This window comes from Anabrus simplex, chromosome 11, assembly GCF_040414725.1.
Source record: "Anabrus simplex isolate iqAnaSimp1 chromosome 11, ASM4041472v1, whole genome shotgun sequence".
In the NCBI taxonomy this organism is placed as follows: Eukaryota; Metazoa; Arthropoda; class Insecta; order Orthoptera; family Tettigoniidae; genus Anabrus; species Anabrus simplex.
The window spans coordinates 58,269,407-58,289,046 of record NC_090275.1 but is presented as its reverse complement, the minus strand read 5'-3'; the positions used below and the strand labels follow the sequence as shown (position 1 = coordinate 58,289,046).

The window sequence follows — 19,640 nt, the reverse complement described above, 5'->3', positions numbered from 1 at the left end:
TATCTAACTTTTTTTTTTTCTCCTTGCTGTGTGGGAGTTGGACGTTCTATGGTGATTGTTGGTATGAGGGTGGAGTTGAAACGTGTGTGAGAAAGACGATATGATATTAAACTCGTGGAAAGAACGACCTGCTTGATCTATGACACTAATATTTATACTGGCATATTCAATAATGATTTAACTGAGTGAGCTCGTTGAAAGTTTAATTTTATCCTGGAGTTCGATAACGTCATACTCACATACCAATGGTATGCCACTAACTGGACCAAGCCTACTCATGTATGTACCAGTTCTAATCTTTTTAATTGATTCCTTTTATTCTTTCCTTCTACCTTTATTTTACGATATTAATAAATCCTCATTACGTGTACTTGAATTTTATTACTTGTAGAATTAGTTTCTCACTATTTTTAATTGGTAATGAGGATCCTTTCCAGTTCAAGGCTGTGTTCTTTGGCCTTTCCTAGTCGCGATCTATGCCTCAAATCTATCACTGTATTTATTTGTACTGGGTTTGTGTCCGCGATGGGAGGGGGTGTGGCTCAGTACTGACCAGGAAAGTAACTGAAAACCCTTTTGAAAATGAGAAAATGGTGGTACTATACTTGTACTTCACTAATACAGGAAGTTACATGTGGATTGGGAAGAGGGGTTCTAAAATAATATCCATACATAAAATTCATGAACAACAAAATTTTAATGAAACTGTCTGCTTGCTGTACAAGGTATCATATTATTATAAGAACTTTAATTAAATAGTACATACAAGGTTTTATACACATATGCAGTAAATTCAGAGTTAATTTCCACTTAATGTAAGAGAAACATCTGACACTTGTTCTGTAACACAGAGGAAGAAATTTTTAAAATTTTCTAGCACAACACAGATGTTTTTGGAACATAAAACAATCCCTCCCTTCACTGTCCGGAAATAACTTAAAATTATTGTATCTACTCCAAGTGTTTGACTTCTCCATTCGTCACCTTGGTAGGACGTAGAGTCTTCTGGAGTACGTGGGCATCGGCAGGTTCGATTCTCTTGTAGTAGTGTTCTTTAGTTTCAACAATCTCAAATCCAAACTTCTTGTAAAAGTCAATGGCTCCTTCATTATTCACTTGAACATGCCTGCAAAAAGAGATTTATGTCAATTTAGAAGAAATATACAGCAGCAAAGTTGGTGTAATGATCGAATGAATATAAGAATATGTTGCCATATTTGATTATCCCTTATCAGTTCGTGCAAAGCACACCGACACAACCCTCAACCAAACAATTCACCTCAATGGGCTACTTCAACTATTCCTATACACCATCTGTACCTCCCTTGCTGGCTTTGTGCCACCCAAGACAAGAAGTTGCTGCACAGGTGGAAAGGAAGAAATAACAGATGACCCTAAGCTTACACTGTACGGTCATCAACCAGCTGCACCTAGACTTCGATCCTGTCACAGCTCCCTGGCAAGAACAACACCAGTAGAAGGAAGCAGGGAATCTACAATGCTTCAGAAATGGAAGTCCAGAATCATTTTCCTATCGTTCCACAAAACAAAGAGCTACCACTGAGACAGTTAGTCTTTCCCTTTGATCTAGCTCAGCAGAGTAGTTTCAAAATGCAAAACTAATTTAGAGCGATGGGGAATGCTCCAGGAAGAAGAAAACTCCTAGCATTTGCTGACTTGTGTAAATGTAGGTCAATCCTGCAGAAACGAGGATCTATTGCTTGCAAATGAGAAGGCAGTCAACGCAACAACATTTTGGATAGACATCATGTAATCTGGATAAGAACTTTTTTTTTTCCTTTTTACTGTTTGCTTTATGTCTTACTAATACAGACACGTCTTATGGCAACGAGATAGGAAAGGGCTAGGAGTGGGAAGGGTTCATTTAAGGAACAGCCCCAGCATTTGCATGGTGTGAAGATGGGAAACCACGGAAACCATCTTCAACGCTGCCGACAGTGGAGTTCAAACACACTATCTCCCGAGTACAAGCTAACAGCTACGCGCCACCAACCACATGGCCAATTCGCTCAATAGGATAAGAAAAACGAAACCATCAATAGAAATACAGAAAAATGAAGCAACACTGTAGAAATAAATTTTACAATACAGAGCACTGACAACAATCTGCAAATTATTTTCTTTCACTTATTGCCTAGTAACAGGTACTCTCATAAGTTTAATGAAACCTGCAACTGCAATGAGAATTAGAAACAACTAGAGATATGGTATGTGCCGAAATATACAGACGGGATTTTGTGTGGCTCTCATGTGCATGTCCTCCAGTGGGTGGGGGCAGTAGAATAACACCTGCAGTACTATCCGCGTCTCACGAGAAGTCGCAGAAGCTTGTAGGCACAGCACGAGTAACAGATACTACACTAAGCTACAAACATTAGTCGTGATTAATAGTGTGAGCTCTCTGAAAGAGATGCGTGTTCATTATTAAACTGTTCATTATGCAGTACTTGAGTAAATGTGTAACTAAAGCACAATTGCACCACCAATTTGAAGCTTCACAACAGCATCTTAGTTACAAGTTGTCCATTTCATGACCGTATCGATGTTTAATCAAGAAGTAAGAATAAACATCTTTTCCAAACAAGAACGAAAGGCAAGATGACCTATTCTGACGACCTCCATTTTTATCAAAGGAGTCTCCAAAGAACTTTTATTTGTGCTTATTGTCAATGTTTTTCTTTTCAGTTCTTTATTTATACAGCTGAAGAGGACCACTAAGTGGTCGAAACATGTCCTGTAAGTTTTAATTTTATTCAATTTTGCCTGAGGCATTAATAAAGTATCGATTAGGTGGTTATTTATACTTACTTCTTGAGCATCTTAGTTCACGAGAATCACCGCGGACGGAACCGATGTTTATGGTCAGGCCTTGAGACTTGAGATTGGCACATGCGTAGCAGCCATGCTTACCCTCCGCACCCCTTACCCCGCACACACACGACTTTTCTTGTCAGACAACCATAGTATCTCCTGCCTGTCATAAAAGGCAACTAAAAAGGGCTTCAGAGGCTCCTGGGAGCGTGGGTTGACGACCACAAGGCCCTTAGGTAAGTCCTAGCATTGCCTCCACTTAACTATGCCAAGCTCCCAACTTCATCTATCCTATTTGACCTGCCTTGGTCAACTCTTGTTCTTTCCCGACCCCGATGGTATTAAAGCATTCGAGGCCTTCATTTTCTTGCCCTTCATGGCCTTTGTCTTTCCACGGTTGATACCTTCATTTTTCGAAGTGTTGGATCCCTTCCACTTTTTTCCTCTGGTTAGTATTAATAGAGGACAGTTGGCTGCTTGTACTTCCTCTTAAAACAATCACCACCACCACCTTTCATAGTGGAACAGTTATGCTATTGTTATGAAATTTTGTTGCACTAGTAGTATCTAGTGTAGGCCGGTAACTGTGTCCACAAATGAGAATCGTGGACGTGTCCGCAATCAGGTGTTGGAGTGACCAAAACAAAGTCTGCGACGAACGTCCTTGAAATTGAAAATCAGCAATACATCACTTTGGTGACTGTTTAAAGACATAGGTGGATTTCCGTACCGAGTACAGGTTGGACAACGATTGACGGAGCAAGATATGCATGCCAGGATTGTGTAATGTGCAAGGTGTTTGGCCAGGGAGTGTAAGGATCCAGGTTTCTTAATGTGTGGTTCTCCGATAAGTCACATCCATTTTAATGTTTCATCAATTGCCAAACAGCAAATTGAATAGTTCAGGCATTAAAGTTACAACACTGTTTACCTTGACGATACATACATTCAGCACTCACACATTGTACTGAAGTGTTGTCTATCGGAGGAAGAAATAGGGGCTATGACTAATATTGTTCGTGGACGTGGAGAGGAAGGCTTTGTGGATGGAGCCTTGTTGATTTTTAATCAGGTGATTACGAGAAGTTAATACATACATACTTACGTACATTATCATTATAGACTGTTATGCCTTTCAGCGTTCAGTCTGCAAGCCTCTGAGAATTTACTAAACGTCGCCACATTCCTCGATTTGCAACTAGTGCTGTGGCCTCATTTAGTTCTATACCTCTTATCTTTAAATAGTTAGAAACAGAGTCTAACCATCGTCGTCTTGGTCTCCCTCTACTTCTCTTACCCTCCATAACAGAGTCCATTATTCTCCTAGGTAACCTATCCTCCTCCATTCGCCTCACATGACCCCACCACCGAAGCCGGTTTATGCGTACAGCTTCATCCATCGAGTTCATTCCCAAACTAGCCTTTATCTCCTCATTCCGAGTTCCCTCCTGCCATTGTTCCCACCTGTTTGTACCAGCAATCATTCTTGCTACTTTCATGTCTGTTACTTCTAACTTATGAATAAGATATCCTAAGTCCACCCAGCTTTCGCTCCCATAAAGCAAAGTTGGTCTGAAAACACACCGATGTAAAGATAGTTTCGTCTGGGAGCTGACTTCCTTCTTACAGAATACTGCTGATCGCAACTGCGAGCTCACTGCATTAGCTTTACTACACCTTGATTTAATCTCACTTACTATATTACCATCCTGGGAAAACACACAACCTAAATACTTGAAATTATCGACCTGTTCTAGCTTTGTATCACCAATCTGACATTCAATTCTGTTGGATTTCTTACCTACTGACATCAATTTAGTCTTCGAGAGGCTAATTTTCATACCATACTCATTGCACCTATTTTCAAGTTCCAAGATGTTAGACTGCAGGCTTTCGGCACAGTCTGCCATTAAGACCAAGTCGTCAGCATAGGCCAGGCTGCTTACTAACATTTCCACCTAACTGAATCCCTCCCTGCCATTTTATACCTTTCAGCATATGATCCATGTAAACTACAAACAGCAAAGATGAAAGATTACAGCCTTGTCTAACTCCTGTAAGTACCCTGAACCAAGAACTCATTCTACCATCAATTCTCACTGAAGCCCAATTGTCAACATAAATGCCTTTGATTGATTTTGATAATCTACTTTTAATTCCATAGTCCCCCAGTATAGCGAACATCTTTTCCCTCGGTACCCTGTCATATGCTTTCTCTAGATCTACGAAACATAAACACAACTGCCTATTCCTCTCGTAGCATTTTTCAATTACCCGGCGCATACTGAAAATCTGATCCTGACAGCCTCTCTGTGGTCTGAAACCACACTGGTTTTCATCCAACTTCCTCTCAACGACTGATCGCACCCTCCCTTCCAAGATGCCTGTGAATACTTTGCCTGGTATACTAATCAATGAGATACCTCGATAGTTGTTGCAATCCTTTCTGTTCCCTTGCTTATAGATAGGTGCAGTTACTGCTTTTGTCCAATCTGAAGGTACCTTACCAACACTCCACGCTAATTTTACTACTCTATGAAGCCATTTCATCCCTGCCTTCCCACTATACTTCACCATTTCAGGTCTAATTTCATCTATTCCTGCTGCCTTATGACAATGGAGTTTATTTACTATCCTTTCCACTTCCTCAAGCATAATTTCACCAACATCATTTTCCTCCTCCCCATGAGCTCGGCTGTTTGAAACATCACCAACCACCACCTTTTACATTGAGAAGATGTTCAAAATATTCCCTCCACCTCTCCAGTGATTCCCTGGGATCTGTTATGAGTTCACCTGAATTACTCAAAACACTGTTCATTTCCTTTTTCCCTCCCTTCCTAAGATTCTTTTACTGTCCAGAAAGGTTTCTATGCTGCTTGACCTAGCCTTTCCAGGTCATTACCAAAATCTTCCCATGACCTATTTTTGTATTCAACAACTATTTGTTTCGCTCTGTTTCTTTCATCTACGTACAAATCCCTGTCTGCCTCGGCCCTTGTTTGGAGCCATTTCTGATAAGCCTTCTTTTTACGTTTACAGGCTACTCTCACTTCATCATTCCACCAAGATGTTCGCCTTTTCCCATCTTTACACACAGTTGTTCCTAGGCATTCCCTCGCTGTTTCTGCTACAGCATCCCTGTATGCCACCCATTCACTTTCTATATCCTGAACCTGCTTACTGTCTACTGTTCGAAACTTCTCACTAATCATATCCATGTACTTCTAATTTCCTCGTCCTGGAGATTTTCTACCCTTATTCGTTTGCAGACAGATTTCACTTTCTCTACCCTAGGCCTAGAGATACTTAGTTCACTACAGATCAGATAATGGTCTGTATCATCGAAAAATCCCCGAAAAACTCGTACATTCCTAAAAGATTTCCTGAATTCAAAGTCTGTTAAGATATAGTCTATTATGGATCTGGTACCCCTAGCCTCCCATGTGTAGCGGTGAATAGCCTTATGCTTGAAGAATGTATTCGTAACAGCTAAACCCATACTAGCACAGAAGTCCAGCAAACGCTTCCCATTCCCATTAGCTTCCATACCTTCCCCACATTTACCAATCACCCTTTCGTATCCTTCAGTTCTATTCCCAACTCTCGCATTGAAATCGCCCATTAGCACTATTCTATCCTTGTTGTTGACCCTGACCACGATGTCACTCAATGCTTCATAAAACTTGTCAACTTCATCCTCATCTGCACCCTCACATGGTGAATACACGGACACAATTCTTGTCCTAATTCCTCCCACTGACAAATCTACCCACGTCATTCACTCACTTACGTGCCTAACAGAAACTATGTTGCGTGCAATGGTATTCCTGATAAAGAGCCCTACCCCAGACTCTGCCCTTCCCTTTCTAACACCCGTCAAGTACACTTTATAATCTCCTATCTCTTCCTCCTTATCTCCCCTTACCCGAATATCACTTACTCCTAGCACATCCAGATGCATCCTCTTTGCTGACTCAGCAAGTTCTACCTTCTTTCTTCCATAAGCCCCATTAATATTAATAGCTCCCCATCGAATTCCATTTCGTTCGCCAAGTTGTTTCCAAGGAGTCCCTCGCCTGTCAAATGGGAGTGGGACTCCATTACTCCCATAGGTCCGAGGCTTGCTTAAAGTGTTCTGAGCTCGGTAAATTCATGAAGCAGGATGCTGCCCTACTTGCACATAGTCCAAGTGCAGTGGTATGTTGCGTTATCCATGATGATAACACTAGGACATAGCAAAACTGGGAGTAGCTGTGTTTTGAGCCATTTTAGAAAATTCTCTAACTTAACTTCTCGATGGTTCATGTTTGTGGGTTACTGTAGTCACGTCCTAGTTCGTGAACCATGGGCAACGGCTGAGTGGCCGGGTTATGGACCACCGGTGAATTGTGTAGTCCTAGCCGCCTGAGCACAAGGAGGGCCACGACTCAGAATATGTCCGAGATGCCCACTCCCATTCCATAGCAACTGGTATCCCGACTCTCAGGACCACTTACTAGGCCACTCAGCCGTTGCCCATGGTTCACGAACTAGGACGTGACTACAGTAACCCACAAACATGAACCATCGAGAAGTTAAGTTAGAGAATTTTCTAAAATGGCTCAAAACACAGCTACTCCCAGTTTTGCTATGTCCTAGTGTTATCATCATGGATAACGCAACATACCACTGCAATGAAAGAAACAAAGTGACTACTCAATCTTCTAAAAACATAGTTCACTGGTTAGAGAAAAATAGGGTTTATCTCAATGCCACGAAGATTAAGACTGAATTCATAAAATTAGTTCAAAGCATTCCTCACGAAAAAGTCTGTTCAGTGGATGATGATATTCACAGCTTTGACCACATTTGTTTGCACCTACCACCTTACCATCCAGATCTCAATGCAACTGAGCTGGTTTGGGGCAACATTACGGGAAAAGTCACACAGCGGTCAATTGGTGGTTCTTTAAAAGAAAAGGAGGAGCTACGTAGAAAAGTTTTTCCAGGAATACACGGTCAATAAATGGAGATGATGATGTGAGCATGTGCAAGCTAAGGAGAAGGAATACTCAAATCACGATAGTGTTATTGACACCAAGTGACAGAATAATCAGAGTGAATGGGAATGACGAAACAGACACGTCCAGAGATGACAAGTACAGTAGCAGCGGTGACAGTGGCAGCTAGTTGGAGAGGCAACTTAGGGCGTGTGGAGGGGTATGGAGACTTGCAGCCAACACCGGTGAATGTCCGCCATAACTTTTTTTTCCCCCTATCTGGTTGACCTATAATCAGTAAATGAGATGAAATGGCGAATGGCTTTTAGTGCCGCCAGTGTCTGAGGATGTTCGACTCGCCAGATGCAGGTCTTTTGATTTGACTCCCGTAGGCGACCTGCGTGCCGTGGTGAGAATGAAATGATGAAGACAACACATACACCCAGCCCCTGTGCCCAAAGGCCAGCATGCTAACCATTTAGCCACAGAGCCGGACAGTAAATGAGATGGACAAATCTTGTTGCAGTTTAGTTCACCACACCCAGGAAACTAGAGCTGGAAAATGATGATGATGATGATGATGCATTTTAGTTATGTTTGTTCTCTCCAAAAGCCCCAGCGATTTGACAACAATATAAATGCTCCTTGGAAAGAAACTAATATCACCCAGGCATACTTGTTTACCTCGTAGCCGACCTGCGCCCTCTGATCATACTCCATTTTCTTTTTTATATTTCAGCAGTTTAACAGGTCGCTTCATGTTTATTCAAATTACATTTGTTGTATACTTTTACTGAGATTCATTTATAATTATTAATGTTAAGGATTTTGTGTGTACAGCAATACAGTATTGTAATCAAAGGTGTACGAATTCTACTTCAGGCTTACAACCAGCAAAGCAAGAGTGTGCACGTACTGAGCACAATGGACCAAAATCTGGGTTTCCTTAAGCCTGACAAGCTTTGTGAGACCTTTTTGGAATGCCGGACTTGACAAAAGTGTATGTGGAGTTTGCTACTGATGTGACATAAGTATGCCACGTATGTTAAGTGTAGCTACATGATGAGGTCAGTAGGTACAGTAGAAGTCCGTTATAGCAAGAATAACTAACTTCATAACTACGAAAAATTTACTCACTATAGCAGATTGTTGTTTGTATCTGATTTTTTGTAAAAGTCGGATAAATACCTCACACACATTAAAATGCAACGGCAATCAGTCTTTTCTTATTCAAACCTTATTAATCTCATAGTGCCATTAAAACATATTTCAATCGTCAGCAGAGTACTGATAACCTTTTAGCTATAAATTTACATGGAAATAGCCTTTCTGGAATTTAACCGGATGCGAGAAAATACAGTGGAACCTTGTTAGTGTGTTCCTCATTAAGATTTCTCGCTTAGCACGTTGTAAATTCAAAGTCCTGATTCAAGTGGTTTTAAGTCTATATAAAAATACGTCACTTATCGTGTCACAAATGTTCACTATTAGTATGATCACATTTTTCCTAGCTCTGAAAATGTTCTTTGTCATCCTCTGTGAAAGGAACATGATTACCAACACATATTACAGCCCTTCCCACAGGAGGCAGGCCAGGGAAAGTTGCACGAAAATGTGAAATGTCCTTGAATTCCTGAACTTTACAGGGTAAATTACACCTTCAGGAAGGAAGCCGTTAGCATTAGGAAAATTCAATTTCCCTTTCCGGTTTTCATTGATATTGATGAATAACCCAGTAAGTCTGTTTGTCCTTGTATTTTGCATTCCATTCATAAATTTATTCTGTTGAGTGATACAGTGAAGCGTAGCTAATATTTGTTGCGTGATAGCCGAAGTCATTAGTTTCATTATGGTCCGTATTGACAACTGATCACTATCAAAGGGAAAAGAAGGATCCACCTATTAAATACCATAAGCTTGAATGCTGTAGAAGCGACGACATAGTTCGGCATCAACCACAGCAATTTTGATGTGTCGTTCAGTTTCAAGTTTGGATGTGTTGTTTGGACTTCATTAACTTTTTAAATTAAGATTGTAAATTGTAGCATACCAAAGTGAATTTATTATTGGTTATATGATTGCATATGTCTTCCAACTGTAGCATGGCTGAAGATGACCAAATATATATGGGGTCGAATTTCATAAGACAATATACAAGCTTATCGTATTGAATAGGTGGACCCTTCTCTACCCTTTGATAGTGATAGTCTAAGTACAGATTAGGAACATAATCGTGAGCAGTTCACTAGTGTGTTGCATATTTGTCTTGTGGTATGGTTCTGGATACTGAAAGAGTCATGAAATCGCTGACTAATGGAGACAAAATTAAAATCCAGGAAGAGGACAGGCATTTGTATCTTTCAACGGTAGCGCAAATGTTGAAACTTGAACCTTCGAGTTTCGACTTTAATTGAAGTGTTGTTGCACTGAAGATGATGGTCAAAGTCATTCCCTCATACAAGGCCAAGTTTAACCTCCAAATAACTCGTGGCCAAAGAGTGTGACCAAAAAAATGCTTAATAATCCACTGGTCTGAAATATAAGACTTCAGCTGACATTCGTTATGGAAAAGTGTGTGATATGCAATAACGCGCTGATAATTTTATGGGCCCCAGTGCAAATATTTTTATATTTGTTGCCTGCTATTTTACATACCTTTTAATATTTCTTCTTCTTGTAGTGCCTTCTCCATTACTGAAGGTTGGCCAGAATCCCAGCAAAGTCTGTACGATGTTCGGCTGTCCTCATCAGTCTACTCGAATCTAGTTCTATCCAATCCTATAAGTTCCTCAGCCAAGAGTGTTTTCTTCAACTGCGACCCCCATGTCCATCAATTTTATCCGCATGATCAATTTAAGTAGGTTGTACTTTACATTTCTCATAATTTCTTGATCGTACACATCAACATTTGTTCCCTTCTCATGCGCCTGAGTATGGCAGCATTGGAGACGGGGTCAGTCCACAAGATCCGTAACATCCTTCATAACACCCGCATCTTGAAGGCATTTGTTCTCTTAATGGTGTTACATTTCACAGTCCATGTTTCAGCGCCGTACGGAAGCAATGAATATACATAGAATCTGATGAAGTTGTGATGGGTCTCCAAGTTGAGGCTTCTGTCACACAGTAGATTCATTTTCCGAAAGCTAGCATGAGCCATTTTTATTTGTACATGGATCTCTAAATCTTGGTCGAAGTCCTCAGTAAACCAGCTGCCAAGGTACTTGAACTTCTGTTCTTGTTCAACTTGTTCCCCATAAATGTTCATAAAAATGTGCATGATACGAGTTCTGGAAATGTCTATCACTTTTGTCTAGTCAGTGTTAATTCTGAGTCAGCCTACTGTTAACTTTTACTCCATCTTCCGCTACTTGAACAGAAGCTCGAAAGATCTGTTCAGAGTAAAGATTAAACAGCAGGGGAAATAATACACATCCTTGCCGTACTATCTGTATGATCCTAGAGTTTCCAATTCTTACGGGAGCTTCTTGATGTTCATACTGTTTTTTGACAAATCTTCACTATCTATTCCTATTGTATTCAGAATTTGCACAAATTCAGAATGTTTGACACAATCGAATGCTTGAGCATAATCAATAAAGAAGATATATACATCTTTAGACGGGTCTCTACAATTCTGTAAAAGTGTCGTCAGGCAGAACAAGGCCTCGTGTTTCCCAAAACCCTTATGGGAGCCAAATTGATCAGTCACCTATGTCCAGTTTGCATTTTTTATGAATTCTGAAATGTATTATCTTTAGAAACAATTTAAGAACTTGACTCATGAGACTAATGAGTTCGTATTGGCTACGTCTAGTTGCATTTGGCTTCTTAGTGTCTTGTCGGTGTTAATTTTGAGTCCAAGTTTATCCCCTTCTGCTACGATTCTGTCTACTAGATGCTGAAGACCTTCAGTACTGTTAGCCAAGATGACAGCATCATCTGTGTACCTCAGATTATTGATCAGTCTTCCGTTAACTTTTACTCCATCTTCCACAACTTGAAGAGCAGTTCAATCACCACGATCCGGTCCACGTCAGGGGAAACTCGACTCATCCCATTCAACGCAGGAGTTTGGCAAGGATAATCATAGAAAGAGACTTAACCATTTTACAAACTTTAAATAAGGGTACATAGATGAATATTTTAGAAAACATTTATATTGAGATTGATCAAAAACAAAACCCTAGTCAGAATGTAAATGAAATAACCAATAATATAAATATACTGCTGGAAGAGGCTTCCAACCTAGATTTATGTAGAAAAGCTATCAAACAGGATTTGGAGAAACATCCCGTGCGTCTCCCTCCCGTCAGCTCCAACCCCCCCACCCCCCAATTCCCCTCTTTTGCTTACATGCTCCTCACACAGCCATACACATACACACTCAGACAGCTGATGGCATAAGGGAAGAAGTAAAAATAGCGTGACTGGCCGGGAGGTAAGCATTTTCATTGTTCCCTAAAGACACTTCACAGCTGTATAATTACACAGTTTTTTTAAAATTTCCTTTTCTGAAACAAATTTTCATTTCTTTCGTTCAGACTCCCTTTAACATTTTTAAAACTTTAAAACAAAAAATCAATCTCAACTTTGGTTATTATTTAGGAGTTTCCTCGATCACCGTATTTTAAATTTATGTCAATTACGCATTTATTACAGAAACATGTGCTCTTTCATTTCAAACTGTGTTTACAGAACACCAATAAATGAGTATTACTAATCAACTAACATCGCCTTTGAGTCTGTCAACGAGAGAGCTCGCCAGGGCACATAGCGAGAAAACTATAACGAAGATGATCTATAGCATTCAATATAATCAGTGGAGTGCATAAATATCAATAAAGGAAATATAACACATGCTTAATTGCTTGCAATAATGGATGCATCAGTGATTGGGTTCTCACAATAACCGAAGCGGACTTCTACTATACTTACAACAAGAGTTTGTCTGAAATATACTACAGACTTGGAAAAATAATTCCCAAAGGCTTCCCAGGCTTTTCTATGTAGCGAGAAAAGTGCTAAACATATCCACTATGTGAGCCCCCAGCACAAGGGTCTTCAGTAGCTCGGGGTATTTAATCGGTAAAAAAAAAAGTTAATGTCTTGATGCAGAAAGACATAATGTCCTCACAGTAATGTACACAAATGGTAATTTGTCCATACATTAAATACTGAGGAGATCACAAACTAAGGGAGCAAGTGGCAGAATAACAGGTCTAAAATTTGTCGTAAGGTTTACAATTATTTGTTTTTGTAGGGAGGGGATTCCCAAATTACTGAATCTACAGTTGAACCTGCTTTATATGCAACTCTGTTCAGCGTAATTCGTATTTGTACGTAATTTCCTTTAGGTCCCTGCAAATTAAACCTTATTTATACGTAATCTGTTTGTACGTAATTCGCTGTTATACGTATTAAGTGTCAGTGAAATATAACCGAGTTTTGCATAATTGTAATGAGCGTGTGCTTTTTTAAAATAAACTACTGTATTAGCGAAGTTTTTAAAAGAATACTGTATTTGCAACGTTTCCTCTTGGTCGGCGTAGGCAGAAGTAGAGCGGTCGGGTTTCGGTGCTGAAACAGAACACAAAGAGTTTCGCCGAGTGACATTGTTGACCCTTACTTACTGGGGACTTAACAAAGGCCAACCGAGCGAGTCCCCTTCGCTCTCTATTTCGCTCCTCCTCTACCTTAGTCGTTTTTGACCTTCACAATACTGCCAAAGATTAAGATACATTACAAGCAAAGTGGGCGGTTTCGGTGCAGAAACAAAAGAAAATACAGTAAATTTGTTTGAACATGAGCATTTCTTTCGTGCGAACAACAGAAAAGTAAAATGTCCACGGTGCCGGTATCTGGTGTTTACTGTTGAACAGTCGTTTTGTCATTCAGTTGCTTTTGATTAGCCATAGGGAACAGAAAAAGGAAAAGTTATACCCTAGATGTAAAAGTAAAATGTATACGAGAAGTGGACGCTAATCCACACCAAACCAAAACTGAAATTGCTTCAGACTTAGGGACTGCTAATACCACGGAAGGTACGTAGATTTGGAGAAAGTACTTTTCACATTGTTCCAGCAAAAGCGGGCTGCAGCTCTACCAATTAGTGGCGACATGTTGAAGGCAAAGGCGATAGATTTAGCTAAAATGATGAGTATCACTGCTGATTTCAAGGCTTAATCAGGATGGTTGCAAGGATTTAAAGATCATTATGGAATCACAGGGAGAACGATTTGCAGTGACTCAAAAGCTGTGGACGATGTCATGGTGCAACACTGGAAAGAAGAGGTTCTGCCGGGTATCGTAAGTGATTATCAGCCTCCAGACAACTACAATTGTGATGAGACTGGCCTGTTCTACAACCTCCTTCCCAATAAAACATTAGCTGAAAAAGGTGACCCATGCCATGGAGGGAATAAAAGTAAAATTCGTGTAACAGTACTTCTCGCCACCAATGCAGATGGATGTGACAATTTCCTCCACTTGTGATAGGAAAATTGAAGAATCCGAGGTGTTTTAAGGGTGTAAAAACAAAATTTACGGAATATGAATCCAACAGAAATTCTGGGATGACTATGCTTCTAATGGAACAGTGGTTAAAAAAACTGGGCATTAAAATGAAAAATAAACAGAAGATCATTCTTCTTATAGATCGATGTGCAGCATATCCACCTCAAATCATTCTGGAGAATGTCTGAGTGGAATTTTTCCCTCTTAACTGTACCAGTGTTCTACAACCGCTTGATTTGGACATTATTGCAAATTTCAAAGTGCATTATAGAAAAAGGCTGGTTCAACATTTAATAACACTGAGTGATGCAGGAAATGAAATGAAGTTCGTCGTATTTGCTACAAACCATGGACTTTATTTCGGCTGCCTGGAAGCAAGTGTCATCCTCCACAATCAGCAACTCTTTCCGCAAAGCTGGTGTCTAACTAGAAAATCAGCAACTCTTTCCGCAAAGCTGGTGTCTAACTAGAAGAGGCTGCCTCTAATAATGATGAGCTAACGCTACCGGAGGGTGTAGAATTCGATAATTTTGTGCATTTCGATGATAATCTGGCTGTACGTGGAGAACAACTGGTTGAAGAGATTATTGCTGACGTATGCCAACAACGCGGTGGTGATGGACCAGTTACAAGCGATAGTGACAGTGATGGAGATGTAGATAACGACTTGAATCTTGAAACACCTGAACTGAGTGAAGTGTTAAGTGCAATCGATGTGTGTAGGCGTTACATCAGTGCGAAACGTTGTAGTGAAAATGCTTTGAATTCATTACTAAGTTCGCAAAAGGAGGTTTATACTATTAATGCAAGAAAAGTGAAACAAGCCAAACTATCTGATTTCTTTAAGGCTGGACCAAGTTCAAAATAATATTTTCTGTCTTAGTGTATTTATTATTTGCAAGGATTTACACGTGTAGGTCTATTCCATGGGCTTCTTTTTTGTAAATATGTAATGTACTGTGTAAGTCTGATATCTAAGTAATTCTGAGTTACAAGTAGTTTTTTCTCTTCCCCTTGATATACGTATAAGTCAGGTTCAGCTGTATTTCAAGAAGTTCACTATAAAATAAACCATTTTTTTAGTTAACTTATCACTTGTACAGTACCTACAGTATATAGGCACTATCCCATTGCTTCTAATCTTCTTCAATAATTCCATACTACATTACATTTATGGTCATATGTTCCTCAATTTGAATTATGTTCATTTAAATATGGTACTGAAATATTTCGTTCAGAGAGCCTGGTATTTATTCCGGTAAATTTTTTTTTTTTGCTAGTTGCTTTACGTCGCACCGACGCAGATAGGTTTTATGGCGACGGTGGGACAGGAAAGGGCTAGGAGTGGGAAGGAAGCGGCCGTAGCCTTAATTAAGGTACAGCCCCAGCATTTGCCTGGTGTGAAAATGGGAAACCACGGAAAACCATTTTCAGGGCTGCCGACAGTGGGGTTCGAATCTACTATCTCCTGGCCGCACTTAAGCGCCTGCAGCTATCGAGCTCGGTGGTAAATATTTTTGACGGAGAGAAATATTATTAGTTAATTAGTTACATAAGACGTCTGTATTAGGTAGTAAATTTAAACATAACTTTCTAATAACTAATATAATTCTGAAAAATTCTTTAGGTTATAAAAATAAATATACTTCTAGAGGTGGGTGTGTTGGTCCCTGGCATGTGTAATGTACACATCTCTCCTTTAGAGTCATTCCTAGGTAGGAACAGCAGCACTGAAACTCACATATTAGGTTATAATCCTTGCAGGGCAGACTATATCTCTACCAGGTTAAGTGTGAAGAATCTCTTGCCATTACAAGAATCCTCCTTTTTTAAAAATTAAACATTCGACCTCTGATGATCATAGGGCCTATGGATATGGATGCGTAGCCTACATCTATGAACCAGAGTACTATAGGCCTACACACAAGAGTGAGGGTGGGAAAAGCACAACTTTAAACTGGTAGCAAACTCTTTTAACAATGATCAGTGGACAGCAAAATGCCACACAATAAATCTATCATACTTAGCTAGCAAAATATGTTGTACTATAGTCCGCACGGCTCTACTTCTAAATTGGCGTTTTGGCGGATTTTGGCTCTGCCTGGTGGTTATGCGCTGAAGCACAGACATCCAACCAATCCCAAGCTGCCTTTTATATTGATTTATATCGGCAGAGCACGATCTCGAAACCTAGTTGCCAACTCTAATGTTTACATTCAACACATGGTTAAACTATCTCGCTCAGTGTGCATGGTATTCGGTGTGGTTCGTGATGTTTTGCATTTTCCTTTGGTAATTAGGTGTTTTTCATATTAGTCTTTATCCCTCTAAAATAGTACAGTATAGCGTAGTTTACAGTTTAGCATACAAGTGGCATAAGTTAGTACAATATAGGTTTAATTATTCAGAGTATAAAATATCTGTAGTTTTATTTACATCTGTGTATTAGTGAACTTAGTTCGTCGTATTTACCATGTCTCGCGATCAGTGTACTTCAGGAAAGACAAGTGGCAAGAAATCAAGAGGTGTGGGACAAGGCACGCCCTTGAGAAGCCAAGCCCGTGAAATTGGGTCCAACGTGCGCGAGTACTTTGAGAAAGAAAATGAGAATGGTGCTACATTGCTTCCTCTAGCGCAAGCCGTACAGAGAACTGCCAACGCTACCAAAGTAACTACATACACAGTAGTGGCAGTTGGAAAGGAGAAATACCACGCTCCTGGATCCTTTAAGTTTGAAACGCTGGGTAAGAAAAGGAATCGGGTCAAACCAGTGACGAATTTGGACAGTTACCAGAAAGATATGTCGGCAAATTTATGACTACTACCGCAGACCACCCTACTCTTGCGAAACTACGAGAGTATCTGAGGGAAAGCGAACTATTTAAGGTAAGCAAGACTTCACTGAATGTTGTAGTAAAGGACCTGGGATTCCGTTACAAGAAATTAAACGGCCGACGAGTATTAATGGAGATAAGTGATATTGTGATGTGGCGCTGCAGGTTTTTAAGGGGCGTTATTTTTTTTATTTTTTTATTTTTTTGCTAGCGGCTTTACGTCGCACCGACACAGACAGGTCTTATGGCGACGATAAGGGGCGTTATGAAGGAAAATTTTGACTCGACTGTGTGGTTAGATGAAACATGGATCATACCATAGGAAAAGGCTGGAGAGATGATTCTGTGCAAGGTAGGCCTACAATGGCAGTGCCCATTGGTAAGGGGGTGAAGAATTATTGCGCTACATGCTGGTACCGCAAGTGGATTTTTATATGTACTGAGGTCTAAGAAGACTGGTGATTACCATGAAGAGATGAATAGTGTTAATTTTCAGAAGTGGTTTGAATACACGTTAATGAATAACCTGTCTAAAAATTGTACGATAATAATGGACAATGCCCCCTACCATTCCGTAATTCAGGATAAAGCTCCAACAATGGCAGCAAAGTCAATTCTTGCTGAGTGGTTAAGGAGGCACAACATTCCTGTGCGGGAAGACACGAAGAAAGGTGAACTGTTGCGGCTTGTGAAAGAAAACAAGCCACAATTTTCAGTGTATGTCGTGGACGAAATTGCAAGACGTCGTGGTAAGCGGTTTATTGTACCTGAAGTGGAAAACCTGTTAGCCGAAGCTGTGGAGAATCTCAGTGCCGATGATTGGAGGAAAGTTGTGCGCAGTACACAAGGATTAATACGCGAGGTGTGGGAAAATGAAGATGTAGTGGAGAACTCCGTCAAAAGTTTCATATCTTTGGGAGCTGGTGATAGTGAGAGTGGTTCATTATTGGAGGATACCAGTGACTGTGAGATCAGTGGAGTGTTCCCTTTGTAGGCCATAACCTCCTTCCTGTGCCAGTCATTAGCAGTGAGTAATGTGTTATTTTCTCATTCTCTTTTATTCTTAATTTAAATTCTCTTATTAGTGTCAGATGTTGTTAGTAAGTGTAGTTTTTGTGAATTTGTTTTCAGTCCATATTCATTAATTTTTCTGAGTATGGTATTACATTTTACAAGGGCAGTTTACCGAGGTCCTATTGCATCAGCTGTTGCTGGTAAGAGGAAAGGTGATGCTCATTTATTTTGCGAAACTTCAATTTAGAAGTAAGGCCGAGCGGAGTATAGACAAAAATATCTTAAGGCTTCCAATGTTCAGACTCATATAAGCTACTGTACATTTTATCAAGTCCTCACACTAATTTTTCTACCATTTGTGTGTTATATTAATGACTATAGAATACTCACAAAAAAATACTGTCGAAATTGTTGTCGTTTTTAACGTAGTTCAGCACATGCTCAACCATCTTGGTTCCAATACCAAGTCTTCGATAAGGATACAGACACCCCAGAGTCATTATGTACAAACGTCTTGAGTTTTCTGATGTGTCGATTCTGCAGCATACCGCTCCAACTACAATATCGTTGTAATAAGCTAAAAAATAAAATTAAAAAAAGATAGAGTCTAATGGCACATGGTCAGGCTACACAAATCCAAAAATAGAATAAACAGAGGTTACAATGTGACATTACCTAGTTTGGCCAATTCTCCTGCTTCTAGGACGTCCTTATAGAATTTATCATTATACGATACTGGAAATACTACTTGATTTAAACGTTTCAACTGCTTAATATTGTGAGGTGTAACGTCACCGAGCTCAATTTTTGACCTACAAGAAAGCAGAGTAAGGTAAAAGGCACAACAGACAAAAAGTACAATAATGAAAACTTCAAGAAATGCGTATATTTCAGTACATTCAAGTAAATAATTAAAAAGCAGTGGAACATAACCTAATTTTCTACAAACCGCCTCCTATTGTACGAACGTTCCGTTCATATATATCACTTTCTTACCTAGTCATTTCTATTCTTCTAATATTTTGTCAACTCTAATATGGAATTTGGCGGCAGGAATACTCGTAAACCTCCCACATGTAGAAAATTTTAAAGCCGTAAGCGATACATCACGAAATCAGCACAAAGCAAAGAGCGCTCCTTACTCACACGGCAATTTAGCGCGGTAGGCAGTGCGGAGCGCTATCATGTTGCGTGCGTAAAAGAAAAGAATAATTAGCGGGAAATATCCTAAATCCTCAACAATCAATGATATGCGTGTGAGAAACACAAATAATGTTTATGTAATGGCGAGGAGAAGCTGCTCTAATCGATTAATTGTGCAAGAATATTCGAAAGAACTCAGGAAACTTATTTCGTCAAAATGATCAAAATAAAAGCGAAGAAAATTCCCAAAGTAAGAAAATCCTTTGGACCATGTTATTGAGTTAGGCCTAACGCACACTGTTTGGAAAATCTCATAACC

The 19,640-nt window shown here is 39.8% G+C and overlaps 1 protein-coding gene across 1 annotated transcript; it reads right to left on the bottom strand.

The window, feature by feature from the left end:
- Window positions 1–678: 678 nt before the first annotated feature.
- san (Probable N-acetyltransferase san) lies at window positions 679–19,367 on the bottom strand. The gene is made up of 4 exons (XM_067155920.2): window positions 19,175–19,367; window positions 18,854–18,990; window positions 18,569–18,755; window positions 679–1,126 (listed from the first exon to the last, which is right to left on the bottom strand). The coding sequence occupies exons 1-4, from the start codon at window positions 19,180–19,182 to the stop codon at window positions 952–954; spliced, it is 507 nt and encodes a 168-aa protein (XP_067012021.1). The 5' UTR covers window positions 19,183–19,367; the 3' UTR covers window positions 679–951.
- Window positions 19,368–19,640: the final 273 nt, after the last annotated feature.

Excerpts from the sequence above, each read along its gene's own strand:
- san (XM_067155920.2), bottom strand. Across the intron at positions 18,756-18,853 it reads AGGAGAATTGGCCAAACTAG|CTTATTACAACGATATTGTA; the intron begins GTAATGTCACAT and ends TTTATTTTTTAG. Across the intron at positions 1,127-18,568 it reads AATTTCGACAGTATTTTTTT|GCATGTTCAAGTGAATAATG; the intron begins GTGAGTATTCTA and ends CTCTTTTTGCAG.